Below are 15,110 nucleotides of genomic sequence, written 5' to 3'. Positions count from 1 at the left end.
TCAGCGAGTGGCCCTTGGCTGACCTCCCGGGAGGTGGCCGCGATGGTTGCTGTTGCTCAGTTATGGGAATAGCTGATTTTACTTCCGAAGCACGCAGTGCAGGGCAGTAGGTGGAGGTGCTCTTGCCACCAACCGTAGGGTGCGTTTGGAAGTTCTTTTTGTTAAGTCATGGCATAACCACTCTGTAGTGGAGGCTGGTGGTTTTTCTCCTGAATTGGCTTCGAATAATAAAAGTACTGTGCGCAGTTCTGGAGGCCTCGCTTCAAAAAGGACGTGGACAAAATTGAGAGGGCTCAGAGGAGAATGATCCGGGGCCTGGGGACCAAGCCCTGTGAGGAAAGACTGGGGGACTTGGGAAGGTTCAGCCTGGAGAAGAGGCGGTCGAGAGGGGAAAGGATTGCTCTCTTTAAAACCTGGGTTTTGTGAAACCCTGGGGGTTCTTGATGGCCCCAGAAGTGACTCCTTAATGGGTGGGAGTTAATTTATATATAATTTTTAAGCTTGTTTAAAAAAAGTATTGGGTGATCTGATAGCATTTGGTCATATTGACTCACCCAACTCTCCCAATATGGCCAATGATAGGCCTGGAAGGGGAGAGGCCTCAGGAGGTTATGCTTCCCAACTACATTCTGCTGGATCCCACCACGTTCTCAAAGCCTGAACAATGTTTCAGGGGTTTCTCAAGGGTGAAAATGTTGAGAAAGGCTGCTTTAAGTATTTGAAAGGTTGTCACTTAGAGAAGGGCAGAGAAAGGATCCTGTTGGCAACAGAGGATAGGAGAACGACATTGACTAGATATGGGGGGGGGGGAGAGGAATTCAGAGTAGTTCAGCGGAGCAATCAACTGCCTAATGAGGTGGTGTGCTACCCCTCCTTGACAGTCTTCAAGCAGTGGCTGGGCAGATAGTTATCCTAGACGCTTTAGGCGGATCCTGCATTGAGCAGGAGGTTGGATTTGATGGCCTGTCTAGCCCCTTCTGGCTCTATGATTCTGTGAGATTTTTGAAAGAAAAACAACTTGACTGGAATTTCAGCTGCATAAGGAAATATTCCTTGCTGGTAAAGGATGTAAAGTTGATTTAATTTGCCACACCCTCGAGCTAGGCTATCAACCGAGCTATGTCTGGATTAAAGTTTCAGGTGACACAATAGAACTATACTCCATTGAAGATAACTGTCAGCTGACTGGAAATTGCGAGGAATCCCAAGAACCTAAAATAACTCTTGGTCTTTGTAACCAATCAGTTTTTCTGCTTTGAAGGAAGAGGCGAATGCCATTTTGGGCTGTGTCAACAGGGGTATCACATCAAAATCACAAGATGTCATAGTCCCATTGTATACGGCACTGGTCAGACCACACCTGGAGTACTGTGTACAGTTCTGGAGGCCTCACTTCAAGAAGGACGTAGATAAAATTGAAAGGGTACAGAGGAGAGCGATGAAGATGATCTGGGGCCAAGGGACCAAGCCCTATAAAGATAGGTTGAGGGACTTGGGAATGTTCAGCCTGGAGAAAAGAAGGTTGAGAGGGGACATGATAGCCCTCTTTAAATATTTGAAAGGTTATCACTTGGAGGAGGGCAGGATGCTGTTTCCATTGGCTGCAGAGGAGAGGACACACAGTAATGGGTTTAAACTACAAGTACAACGATATAGGCTAGATATCAGGGAAAAGTTTTCACAGTCAGAGTAGTTCAGCAGTGGAATAGGCTGCCTAAGGAGGTGGTGAGCTCCCCCTCACTGGCAGTCTTCAAGCAAAGGTTGGATACACACTTTTCTTGGATGCTTTAGGATGCTTAGGGCTGATCCTGCGTAGAGCAGGGGGTTGGACTATATGGCCTGTATGGCCCCTTCCAACTCTATGATTCTATGATCAATTTCATAATTTCAAACAGCGAATCATATTTTGGGTAAGACCCCTACTCATGTGGAGGGCCCAAAGTAGTTGCTCCCCCTTTTAAAAAGCCCTAAGCTTTAGAGTAGTTATAGCGACATCAGTGGTTAGTCTATGGGGTGCATCATCTCCACAATGAAACAGTGAGCCCCTACACAGCTTTGAAAAGCTTATGCTGCTAGTGTGTGGGCATACAGAGCAAGGGAGCCATACCTCCTGCCTCCTGGCATGCTCAGAGAAGCACCAGGATGATGAACAAAGGTCACTAAGTGGAGAGGATTCCTCCATGATCCTTGGTTTGTTTACCAGAATGGTGTGCTTCGTGATGAATGCATATGAAGCTGCTTCAGTGAGTCAGACCATGCAAAGATGGGTATGATAAGGGACCAAAATGGTAGGGACCTCACAGAAGCAGAAGAGATCAAACAAAGGTGGCAAAATTATACAGAAGAACTATACAAGAGCGAGCTTAACATCCCTGATGACCACAATGGGGTAGTTACTGACCTGGAGCCAGACATCCTGGAATGTGAAGTTAAATGGGCCTTAGGAAGTCTGAGCAACAATAAAGCTAGTGGTAGTGACAGCATTCCAGTTGAACTATTCAAAATCTTAAAGGACGATGCAGTAAAAGTGCTACACTCAATATGCCAGCAAATTTGGAAAACTCAACAATGGCCACAGGATTGGAAAAGGTCAGTTTACATTCCAATCCCAAAGAAGGGCAATGCCAAAGAATGTTCAAACTACCGCACCATCGCACTAATTTCTCATGCTAGCAAAGTTATGCTCAAAATCCTACAAGCTAGGCTCCAGCAATATGTGGACCGAGAACTTCCAGAAGTACAGGCAGGATTTCGAAGAGGCAGAGGAACTAGAGATCAAATTGCCAACATACGCTGGATCATGGAGAAAGCTAGGGAGTACCAGAAGAACGTCTACTTCTGCTTCATTGACTATGCTAAAGCCTTTGATTGTGTGGAGCACAACAAATTGTGGCAAGTTCTTAAAGAGATGGGAATACCAGAGCATCTTATTTGTCTCTTGAGAAATTTATATGCAGGTCAAGAAGCAACAGTGAGAACTGAACATGGAATCACTGACTGGTTCAAAATTGAGAAAGGAGTTCGGCAAGGCTGTATACTGTCGCCTTGCCTATTTAACTTGTATGCAGAGCACATCATGAGAAATGCGGGATTAGAGGAGTCACAAATTGGGATCAAGATTGCAGGGAGAAATATCAACAACCTCAGATATGCAGATGATACCACTCTAATGGCAGAAAGTGAAGAGGAACTAAAGAGCCTGTTGATGCGGGTGAAGGAGGAGAGTGCCAAAGTTGGCTTGAAACTCAACATCAAGAAAACAAAGATCATGGCATCCGGCCCTCTCAATTCCTGGCAAATAGAAGGGGAAGAAATGGAGATAGTGGCAGATTTTATTTTCCTGGGCTCCAAGATCACTGCAGATGGGGACTGCAGCAAAGAAATTAAAAGACGCTTGCTCCTGGGGAGGAAAGCTATGGCAAATCTAGACAGCATCCTAAAAAGCAGAGACATCACCCTGCCAACAAAAGTGCGTTTAGTCAAGGCTATGGTCTTCCCAGTTGCAATGTATGGCTGCGAAAGTTGGACCATAAGGAAGGCCGAGCGTCAAAGAATTGAGGCTTTTGAACTCTGGTGCTGGAGAAGACTCTTGCGAGTCCCTTGGACTGCAAGGCGAACAAACCAGTCAGTCCTAGAGGAGATCAGCCCTGACTGCTCCTTAGAAGGCCAGATCCTGAAGATGAAACTCAAATATTTTGGCCACCTCATGAGAAGGAAGGACTCCCTGGAGAAGAGCCTAATGCTGGGAGAGATCGAGGGCAAAAGAAGAAGGGGACGACAGAGAATGAGGTGGATGGATGGAGTCACTGAAGCAGTAGGTGCAAACTTAAATGGACTCCGGGGAATGGTAGAGGACAGGAAGGCCTGGAGGATCATTGTCCATGGGGTCGCGATGGGTCGGACACGACTTCGCACATAACAACAACAACATTGTCTGTTCTGACTTACAGAGGTTCTTAGGTCTTGTCACCTGCTACCAGGTCCTTCTAATTAAAAATGCTATTTGTAATATGGGTTCTTCTGTATGTAAAGCAGATATTCAGTGAACCATAGCCCTGGGACTTGGTTCATGTGCCTTTGACTACCCATGCTTTTGGGCTTGACCCCCACCGTGTTCATAACTGTTCCTTCCTATAATACTATTGCAGCTCAGTGGGCTCCACAATTGGCAAGCCTGAGACCTGGAAAGACTGAAGACTATGGCTTTACAATGGAAGATGTTTGGATGGAAAAACTAAAAGACTGAAACTCATATGCAAATGTTTATAGCAGACTCTAGAAAGTGCTTCCCAGAAACACTTACTTATTTGATGGGTGGGATTTGGAAGGATTTGGAATGGGTTGGATTTAGAATTTACAAAAAGGAATTTCCCTAATGGTAACAGTCATCTTTATACATAGGATATCCACAATTAAAAAACAAAACTCATAGAGCATCTTAAATCAACAGGATCCAAATTACTTATTTCAATAAATTACCCATTGAGACCAAAGTATGAAGAACATAAAAAGTTGAAGAGTTGTTTTTTATATTCCACTTTATCCTAAGAAGTCTCAAAGTGGATTATAACCACCTTTCTTTCCTTTCCCCACAACAGGTTTCTTGTAAAGAGCTAAGAAAGTTCTGAGAAAACTGTAACTGGCCCAAGGTCACCCAGGAGGCTTCATGTGGAAGACTGGGGAATCAACCAGTTCTCCAGATTGGAGTCCACCACTCTTAGCTAGTACACCATGATGGCTATAAAAGCATCATGCTACTTTCAGCCGTTCTGGCCAGAAGAGTGTTTGTAACCAACATTGCTTACTCTTATGCTCAAGTATAAAAGTACCAGAAAGTAACAATAGAGTTTTATGAATGTTAGTGAACAGTGGAAAACCAAAGGAATACAATGGCATAGATAGGAGAAAACCAAAGGAGTACAGCAGAAACACAATATCTTGAAAATCATTTGAAAATACATTAAACTATGGAATGCTACAAAAATAATCAAATAGATATTTTAAACAACTAAAATTTCAGAAACATGTGGTATATATGAGATTGACATAAAAGTTAAACTATAATGTTAATTTCAAAGTTTCAGCAAAAAGTGCCTTGGGAGTTTTCCCAATTCAGTTAACGTAAAATTAGGCCTATCTAGACACTAAGCCAATTTTTCTCTGATAGTAGAAGAGCACTGCATTTCTTCCACTTTGGGTTACTTAATGTTGCAGTTTAAATGCCTAATACATAACGGGAAGAATCCTTTGGCTGCAAAGGTTGCAGTCCAAAGGCACACATACAAAATGTGCACTGTAGAGCAGCGGTCCCCAACCTTTTAAAGTTTGAGGACCACCTCCAGGGGTGAGGAAGAGCCGGCGGCCCAGGTGCCGTGCATGCGCGTTAGCACCCCCTGGTGGTGAAAATGTACATGCACGGAGCTGCCGCGCATGCGCGGAGCTGCTGCTAACGCGCATTCGCGGCAGCTCCGTGCATGTGCATTTGTCTCCGCTAGCGGCCACGCCTGCCTCTTCCCCCCCTCTAGCAGCAGGAAGCTAGCCGGGGCGCGAGCGAAGTGGCCACTTTGGTGGCTTCTCTGCTGCTACGCCTATGCATCTAATCATAGATGCCTAGTGCTTACTTTACTGTCACCCCTTTTGAGATTATTTATTTATTTATTTATTTATTAATCATACTTCTATACCGCCCTCCCCGGAGGCTCAGGGCGGTTTACATTATAACAGAAAACAATACATAAAACAGTCTGTAGAACATGTATAACTGATAACTAATAATTGTAACCAAATAACAACACAGTATAACAGTAAACAATATAGTAATACAAACAGGTCCAGGGCTTATTGATGGGATTCTGAGGGGGGGGATCAGGGGCCCTTGGTCGCTGATTGATTATGTCTGGTCTCGGCCAAATGCCTGGTGGAGGAGCTCCTTTTTGCAGGCCCTGCGGAACTGTTTAAGCTCCGTCAGGGCCCTGATCTCCTCTGGGAGCTCATTCCACCAGGTGGGGGCCAGAACAGAGAATGCTCTGGCCCTGGTCGAGGGCCTTGAAGGGCCTTATGACCCTTGAAGCTTTAAAAAAGTAACCTTGTTCCTGATTTTTTTGGGGGGAGTTGGTTAGAGGCATGCTTTGTGTGTTAACTGGTGGGGAATTTTTTTTTTGCTCTGCCTGGATGATTTAATGCATGTTTATTGCTCCAGGCAGTTTGCTTCAAAAAAAAAAAAAAGCCCCATCCCTGGGAGAAGAGGCGGGTGCAAGGGCAGGTGCTGGATGTGGAGGTAGCACTACTTTGCCTCCACAATGTTCCTTAGCATGTGGTTGCTGGGTGCTCTCCTCTTGCTCAGGCTACATGGCTGGGGAAATCCACTTGTGGATTCCCCAACTAGTGCTTTTAAATGAAGGATGTAGCTGCCGGTTTGCTGTTGGGCTGGATGCTGATGAGTCATGTAAAACGCCAAAAATATGGCATCAGCGAAAGTTAAGCCTTTCACATTATTTTCTGAGTGTGGAATGGCTCTTAAGTATTGTACTACAAATACTGTATGCATGTATTTTCTCCAAGGGAAAGTCCCTGTTAAATTCATGAAAGCAGTCCTCAAGGTAATGTCCAAGGTATACATTTCTTTTTTTTAAAGACAGTACATATTTTACTCCACAAACTGGCGCCTTACAAAATGTAACAACTCACAATAAGTTAAACTGATATTCCCAACAATTTGATTTCACATTAGCTCTGTAAGGATTTGCATTTTGACTGGAGATAACTGCACAAGATCAACCAGTAATCATTGCTGGAGCTGAGGTCTAACATTACAGCATATGGAGTGGACCAATTTTATTTGCTGAAGATGTGAGGTATTAGAATATGACAATTCCATTCACTCTCCCTGTTTCTAAAAGATACACTTTCAGTAGGCAGCATTACAGTATTTGTACAGGTATGTTGCGGGAGGAGAGACAAAAGCCCTTGACAATTATTCACAGAATGCTGAGTTTTTTAGCTTCTTGTTTGGAACCTACAAGAAGAAAAGCTAGGCAGGGTTCCCACACTTACTCCAAATCATTTGGGTCCAGCATAGCAATACTGAGATTTGAACCAGAGTTAAACTGAGTTCTAGTAGAAGATTCTGTCAGCATCACATGGTTGTCATATGTTTGTTTTGACACAAGTGGGAAGAACACTGGTGAGATGACACCAATTTAAACAGGAATGATACTGAGTACTAAAACAACATATTACTAATGGTGTTCCCCTTATACCAGTTTTTTACTGCATCGCATACTTGCACAGGGCAAGCCTATAGTGCAGTGCAGATACCACAGACAGGGACACCATAGCCTCATTAGAAATGGCAATGTGTAAAAAAATCTTTGGACTAATCAAAGGAGCTAACAGGTTTTGCTACATTACCTAGATGGTTAGGGTGGTAAGAAAATGCATTTGCCCAACTTCTATTTTTTAGGAATAACCTGCATCTTTAATACATTGATAAAGAAAGAAACATGAAATAGCTTCAGCAACAAATGTTCTTACAGTTGTGTAATATCTGGAGTAATTTTTGTACTTTGTATTCCTTGAATCAAACTAATGCAAATATTAGTTTTCTCCAGATTTGACCAAGATTTAACAGAGTAGCACGTCTCACAACTGTGGCTGTCCCTGTGTTATGAAGCTGTACATTCTACATAAAAGCAAGTTCTGCTTCCTAAATCCTATGACATCACAGAAGGGTATTCATAAGCCACGGTAAATGTCATTTGTAGCCCCCAATTTATTAGTGAAAAAAGTTTGTCCAAATAGGAGTCTTCCCTTCTATCAATTCCTTCGCATTTCACTCCTTTCCAAAGCAAGCCGCTGAAGATCCTTCCTAATGTCAGGGTGATCTTCTAGATCTTCATATAGGGACCTAACAATGTCTAGGTTTCTGTAATCTGCTGGTTTCACTAAGGTACGGATAACTTGAAGACATCTCTCTTTGAGAGTGAACACTGCACAGAGATGGAAAAATGAGTTAGTATCTTGCAGAAGATACACATCCTGAATACTTGTGTTAAAACAAATGCACAAGATAACATTTCTTTTAATATTGTGGCACTAAATAGGAAAAAAGCTAGTAAAATAGATCAGAATAGTTTATCGACTAAGTAGTTACACTGCTTTATTAAAATGCTTTTTAAAAGTAATAGCTATATAAAGAGATTTACCAGCCATCACCCTTGTTACAGAAGCAAAGCTTCCAGGATTTCAGTTTTATAGTGACAAGCAAAGGTCGTGAAGGAGGACCAAGCAGCTGTCCTACAAATTTCTTCAATTGAAGCCGTGGATCTCAACACTGCAGAAGTAGCCGCTGCCCTGCTAGAATAGGCTGTAATTTTACTGGGCTGTCTCAACCCTTGTGACTCATAAGCATGTCTAATACACAATCTAATCCAGTCTGCAATTGTGCACTTTGACACACTGTTTCCCAAGTTCATTGTCCCATGTGCCACAAATAATGCGCATGACAATCTGATACCCGTCTTTTTAGTGTTCAGACTCAAACCTTTGCTTCTCCCCTAATGTAAAAAAAAAACCCTAAAATGTCCTTACAAGTTGGCTTAAGTAGATCAATTTTAGACTTTCGTGCCCACTTTTAAAAGCCAGCCAGGTATAAATTTCCAGGGTTCCTGGTCGCCTAAGCCTGGAACACTACATCCACAAAATCTCTAGGGATATCTGACTGAACTAGAGTTTCCCACTCAATTGCCATGCCATCAATTTTAGCCATTGAGGACCTGGGTACCAAATCAGACCTTGACACAAAACATCCAAGGATCCTGCAACCTCAGTTGCACCAGATCCAAAAACCAAGGCCTTCTCGGCCAGTACAGCACAAACAGTATGAGATCCACTTGTGTTCTACACACTTTGGCCATTACCTTGCTCAGCAGTTGTGTTGGAGAGAAAGCATACAAGATCCCGGGTGGTCAGTCCTGGAGTAGCACATCCATTCCCTCTGCCTTTTTGTCCTTGAATCTGGACATGAGCTTGTCCATTTTCTGATTCTCAGCCACTGCAAACAGGTCCATCACAGGGTCTCTGAACTTTGAAAGACCATCCCATGGGGTCCACATCCTTTCAATTTAACCAGTCAGTTCTCATATTCTGTATTCCCTGAAGATGTTATGTTTTCAGGCCTAGCACATTGTGCTCTGTCTACTGAAAAATCTTTTATGTCTTTTTGTGCATTAACTCCCTGCTGATTTATGTGGGCCTTTGCTCTGACATTGTCTGTTCTTATCAAGACATATTTCTCCACACTAGGTCCTTGAATGCCACTAGCACTAACCTGATTGCTCTTGATTCTACAATGCTGTAAAGTCAACAGTCTTCTAACCATTTTCCCTGTGCCATTCGGTTGAGGCAGTGTGTCCCCCATCCTCAAAGACTCACATCCATTATAATAATCACTTGTTCTGGTTGAGCAAACAGTATCAATTGAGTTAGGTTCACCTTCGAGTACCACCAGACCCTTCTTTAATCTCTCTGGAATAGAGATCAGTTTGTGTCTCTTTTGGGCAATGTCTTTTTGTAGAGGGAACAATGTCCGTAGTGGTCTCAGATGGAACCTTGCCCAAGATACTGTTTTTGTCATGGCAACAAGAAGACCAAACAGTTGAGTCAGAAGCATCAGGTCAACTCAGCTTGTTTTCTTAACCTTCTGTACCAAGTCCTATACCTTTCATACTCTGTCTGGAGTTAGGTACACTTTTGATTGCATTGTATTTATCACTGTCCCCGAATGAATGAGCTCCTTGGATGGATTCACTTGGCTCTTCTAAAGATTTATTAAAAAAATTTTTTTTCCTGTGATAGATTCACAGTCATGGCCACACTGTCCTTTGTGCTCTGGAGGTCCTTTCTCCTCACCAAGATGTCATTGTGGTAAGGGTACACATGCACTCCTCTCTGAGTGTCACCACTAAGGTCGCAATTACCTTTGTGGATACCCTTGGTGATGAAAGCAGGCCAAAAGGTAAGGCTCTGTATTGGTAATGCCTGTCTCTAAAGGCAAACCAAGCTATTGTCTTGAGATTACATGGATCGGAATGTGTAGCTATGCTTCTTTTAAGCCCAGAGAAGCTATATAATCATTGCTTTGAACTGTAAGATGGAGTGACATGACTCCATCCTCAACCTCTGTTTCTTTACCCAAAGGCTGAGGTATTTGAAGTTCAAAATAGCCCTCCATTCCTCTGACCTCTTGGGTACTAGAAAAAGGATCAAATATACTACTTTAAATCTTTGTGCACTGGGAAACTCTTCTCTGGCAACTATGCCCCCCCCCCCGAAAACCTTCATAGAAAACCACAATAATAATTATTGGATCATTTCCTGAACTAGAAGTGCTTTGGTTGAGATCTTGGATACCAGAGACTAAACAAAACCGTGAGTGTGTTTGTGTGTGTGTGTGTGTGGGGGGGGGGGAACAACTGTAAATTCTATAAAACTTGAGGTAAAAGGCTCTTCTTTTCTTATGTTTCCATGAGCACCTTGTCTAGAGTTCCTTTTCCAAAGAGTAGTCTATCTGAAAACCTTTCCATAGCCAAGTGGGACATTGAGAGGTTTGTCTAGCCAATGTTTTGTCTAGCCACAATATTTGCTGCTTGTACTATGGCAGAAAACTATAGTGAATCTTGGGATGTGTCTTCTACAAACTGAGAAGTTCTTTTGATTTTTAATAGACAGCATCTTAACGCTAAGAGATCCAGCTCAGGATCTTGTATCAGGTCATCTGTCCAGAGTACTGCTGCCCTAGCAAAATTGGAAAACAGCACCAGCCCTAATGGCTAACAATTTTTTCCTGTCAACAGGATCCTTCAAAACATTATCTCCATCCTTTGACAGCACTGCCGCAGAAAGCATGGCCACCACAGGTGCATCAACCAATGGTATTTTTAAGTCCTCCATGGCGTCCTCAGACATTATAAAAAACCTTTTCGCAACTGAGTGCATGGACATTCCACCCCCTGGTACTCCCCATCCAGCTCTCATCACATCCTCAAATGATTGTCAAAGGGGCAGATTGTAAACCTTTTAAATGTTTTTAATAACCTCTAACATCTAGGTTGGATGATCTCTTCGGCTTGTCAGAGACAGAACTTGTCACAGTTTGAGCCTCATAGTTATGACTTGTGACTTTTTAAAAAGTTTCTGAAAATGTTCTACTTGAAAAAGCCTGGTAGAAGCCTCCTTAGTATCGGATTCCTCATTGGACCAGTCTCCATCAGAGGTATTGAAATGGCCACTGATTAAGTCTTGTCCCTCTCAACATCAGATTGCTGTAAGTATTCTCTAGACCACTGGTCCCCAATCTCCGGTACGGGGACTGGTACCAGTCCGTGGATCAGTCAGTATCGGGCCGTGGCTCCTCCTAGTCCTCCTCCCTGGCTGCTGCCCTGCCACTCTGCCGCCGGCTCCCCTTTGGTGCTCTCCAGCGGCCACCATGGCTGGTGCTCCCTCTCAGCGTGGCACTGTGCAGCTGCTGCACAGGAAGTCAGGGGCACCGGCGGGAAAGCAAGCGGAACAGGGGCTTAGGCAGCGGCAACATCCCTCGGCAAAAGACTACCTCCCCCGGTCCTCAGTAAAACTGTCAAGCGTTGACCGGTCCCCGGTGATAAAAAGGTTGGGGACCACTGCTCTAGACTATATCTAGATCTCTGCCTCTTTTCCCTTTGGAAGGATCGCTTCCTTTTTCTATGACTTCTACTCTCCCTGGCTGAGGAAGAGTCAGAGTCCTCACTGGATAGTGAGGACTTGCCACTTGGGAGACTAGTCAGGGCTGATTATTTCCACCTTGCACATTAGGAGTAGTCCACGGTAATAACTTGCCAGCGGTAGCCTGAGGGATCCAGATCTGTTGCCACTGCTGATTTCCTCACTCTACCATAGAGGGCCCTGAACATGGTGGGAAATAATGGCTGGCTCATTTTGCAGGCCGCAGCCACATCCTCCGCACGGGGCAATGGGGCTTGAATGAAGAAGCGCCCTGCTGCACCACCTCCCAGCCTGCCAATCACTCCCATCCTCACCACATTACCAGGCTGCGCCTCTGAAATTGTTGCTCCTACTTGAATGTCTCTGGCACTCTCTGCAGTGTGGGATATATTCTTTCCAGGAGCATTGCACCTCTCTGAGAGAGAAGGGACAGTTGCCTCAGATGGGGCAATTTCTTCCCGTCCCCATTCCTGCAGAATGGGGAGTGGGTGGGAATATGCTGCTTTCAATGCAGCCCATGGGACCGGTGAAGCAGCTGGACATTCAGGGCACACTGCTTTCAGTGCCTTAGGCTGCATCTGGACAGCTTGCAACTTCACTATCTCCAGCCTCTCAGATTACTCTGGCTGTTTCTCTTTTGTCTTCTCCTTCTTCATTCAGGCTGGACACTTTTTATTTGATGGGGACACTTCTGTTTTAAACACCAATAGTCCTACCATTCTGCAGAGCCATGAAGCTTAGCTACAATGGTCCTGCTGGAGTTGCAGGGCTATCAGGACTGGAGAGGCTAGCCTACCACAATCCTGGTAAAGCATACTAATGTGCATAGCCCTGCCTAGAGCAAGTGGAGATGCAACCTAACCAGTCTTGAAGGACTTCACCCACTGAAGGAGAACCTTTTATATACTTTTTCACACTATAAAGGGATAAATGTATTAATCTGGTCCATCCTGGAATATGCACCAATCACTTACCTGGCAATGTAATGTTTGCAAATATAGGCTGTCCATTCATATTGCGAGTGGCCACAAAAAGCTCTGCCTTATTGGCCAGCAGACGATCATCTGTCCCCGCATCTCTGAACAACCAGAGATGTTCTAAAAACAAAATAAAACCAAAATAATAAAATGGCAGCTAATAATTATTGTGAACTGAACATGCAATTATTAAAAAGAGTACACACACACACACATACACACAAAATACCACAGGTTAGTTTATTATTTTGCTGGCTGCTGCACTGACTCTAGAATACACACAATCAGGTGACTGCATCCCCACTGCAAAGGCATACATTATCCCCCCCCCCCATCAGAACTGCAAAGCTTGAAATAGAAAAATCAAACATCATGTTTGATGTATGTTGTAAACAACAACATCTATGTTGTAAGCAGACTTTTGTATTAAGAAATCAAAATAGAATGTGCAGGTAAAAAAAATCTCTCATAAAAATACCAAACCAACAAACACAGAACAGTTTAAGAACCACCTCTGATCATCGACCTTCTTCCTCACTACATGTCCTCAAGCAGAGGAGTGCCCTCTGCCATGTATGAGTACCTTTCCTGGTTAGAATTCCTCCATGGCCCATAGGCACACTGTCTGGTCTCTGTGAAAGTTTATACATGGATCAAATTACTGTAATATTTTTCCAGGTCTGAAAGGTCCAAACACCACAGTACTGGCAAACTCAAATCTTTAAACACAGGTCTGCCCCATGGCCGTGAAAAGCAAGGGATATGAAATGGTCAGAAGTTCATGTTAGTGGAAATACTAAATCTTCCTCAGCAACCCTCATCCACATGCTCTGAATGTTTACAAGGCAGACCTGCTTTTGAAAACCAGTGTCTGCTGCCATCATCATGTAGTTTGGGTCCAGGATGCAACAGAAGCTCAATGTAGCTGTTTGACAGAGAAAGAAAGGCACTCAATACATGTTCAGAGATACATATTTCCTGTGTTATGCTGAGCCTAGCCCTACTAAAGCCATAGCTTAAATGATGCCATAGATCTAGCCTGCAACTTTTGCTGGAGTGGCTACTAGTGAACAGCCATATTCAGGAAGCTGATCCTTCCTTATCACCAACATAGTCTTTACTATAAAGCGGATGGCCAGCTGCAACAGATGTCCTCAGCTCCCCATCGGGGCTCCCTGTCATTCACAAAGCCATAACAGTGGTGTGTGGGGTGAGGGATGTCCAGAAATTCACTACTGTGTTAGCAGAGACCTTTCCCAAGCAGAAATTCAACAGCCACCACAATCTTACCATGGCAAAAAGCTTCGCCTGTTCGAATTTTTGTAACTCATGCACGGGAACCTTGGCAGATTGGTGACAGCTCTACCGCCCGCGCGGGAAACCTGCCCACCGAGGCAAAAAGGAAATTATGACCCGTTTGTAGCGCCCCCCCCCCCCCAGCGTCCTCCGCCAGTGGGTTCCTCGTACCTACCCAGGTAGCTCTGCATGCGGCGCCCCGTGCCCGGCTGCAGGTTCGGATAGGGGCGCGGTTTCCCCTCGAAGTCCAGCCAGACGGGGCTCACCAGACGAGGGCTGCGGTTGCAGAAAATGACCTGACAAGGCTCTCGCGTGTTTACCGAGCGCAGACGCCGCAAGGCTCCCCGGCCGGCCTCCTCCTCTTCTTCTCCGGGTTCCTGCGGCATCTCGGCGGAGGTCGGCGCCGGGGGGGGGGGGGGGAAGAGAAGGGAACAACCCAGTCCCCCGAGCAGCCACACGAGAAAACCTACAAACTTGTATCCGCACAGCCAGCCATTACTTTGCGGGGAGACGCACAACCCATCACGCACGCGCTCCTCCTGGCGGCCATTGTTATGTGGGGATCATGAAGAGCTGCTTTTCTGCGTCTGCGCAGTTCGGATGCTTGTTGAAGACTAGGGATGTAGCGACGGTGACAATCAAACGCCGGGAGGGGGGGAGGGGGCGGCAGTGAAGCGGAGATGCTGCCGGATGCGTGTTGCCGTTTCCTACGCGATAGTAATTCAGGCAGCCCTTTAGCTATTACACAACACTCAAAACAATGGCTTGCCCTGGACTCAACAAGGGCATCGATTTTTTAATCTCACTATGCATGCTAACCTCATTCAACTCTTATATCCACATTCCTTACAATCCCCTCTTCTTTTTAATTGGTTTTATTTGGGACAATGTAACTGTAATGTGATGTTAGTGATATGTAATTTTGTATCTAACTCTAGAGCAGGGGTAGTCAAACTGCGGCCCTCCAGGTGTCCATGGACTACAATTCCCAGGAGCCCCTGCCAGCATGGAATTGTAGTCCATGGACATCTGGAGGGCCGCAGTTTGACTACCCCTGCTCTAGAGTCTCAGGACAAGATA

At 44.7% G+C, this 15,110-nt stretch overlaps 1 protein-coding gene across 2 annotated transcripts; it reads right to left on the bottom strand.

The window, feature by feature from the left end:
* Positions 1 to 4,836: 4,836 nt before the first annotated feature.
* Positions 4,837 to 14,691, bottom strand: VHL (von Hippel-Lindau tumor suppressor). Of its 2 annotated transcripts, XM_077325280.1 has the most exons (4): positions 14,206 to 14,691; positions 12,732 to 12,854; positions 8,919 to 9,052; positions 7,748 to 7,988 (listed from the first exon to the last, which is right to left on the bottom strand). In XM_077325280.1, exons 1-3 carry the CDS (start codon positions 14,414 to 14,416, stop codon positions 8,967 to 8,969), a joined length of 420 nt encoding a protein of 139 aa, XP_077181395.1. In that variant the 5' UTR covers positions 14,417 to 14,691; the 3' UTR covers positions 7,748 to 7,988; positions 8,919 to 8,966. The 2 variants fall into 2 exon arrangements, with proteins under 2 accessions (XP_077181394.1, XP_077181395.1); XM_077325279.1 differs by lacking the exon at positions 8,919 to 9,052 and having other exon boundaries at positions 4,837 to 7,988; positions 14,206 to 14,673.
* Between the last annotated feature and the right edge of the window lie 419 nt (positions 14,692 to 15,110).

Source organism: Paroedura picta, chromosome 3 (assembly GCF_049243985.1).
Source record: "Paroedura picta isolate Pp20150507F chromosome 3, Ppicta_v3.0, whole genome shotgun sequence".
NCBI lineage: Eukaryota > Metazoa > Chordata > Lepidosauria > Squamata > Gekkonidae > Paroedura > Paroedura picta.
This window is presented reverse-complemented; position numbering and strand designations above follow the sequence as displayed.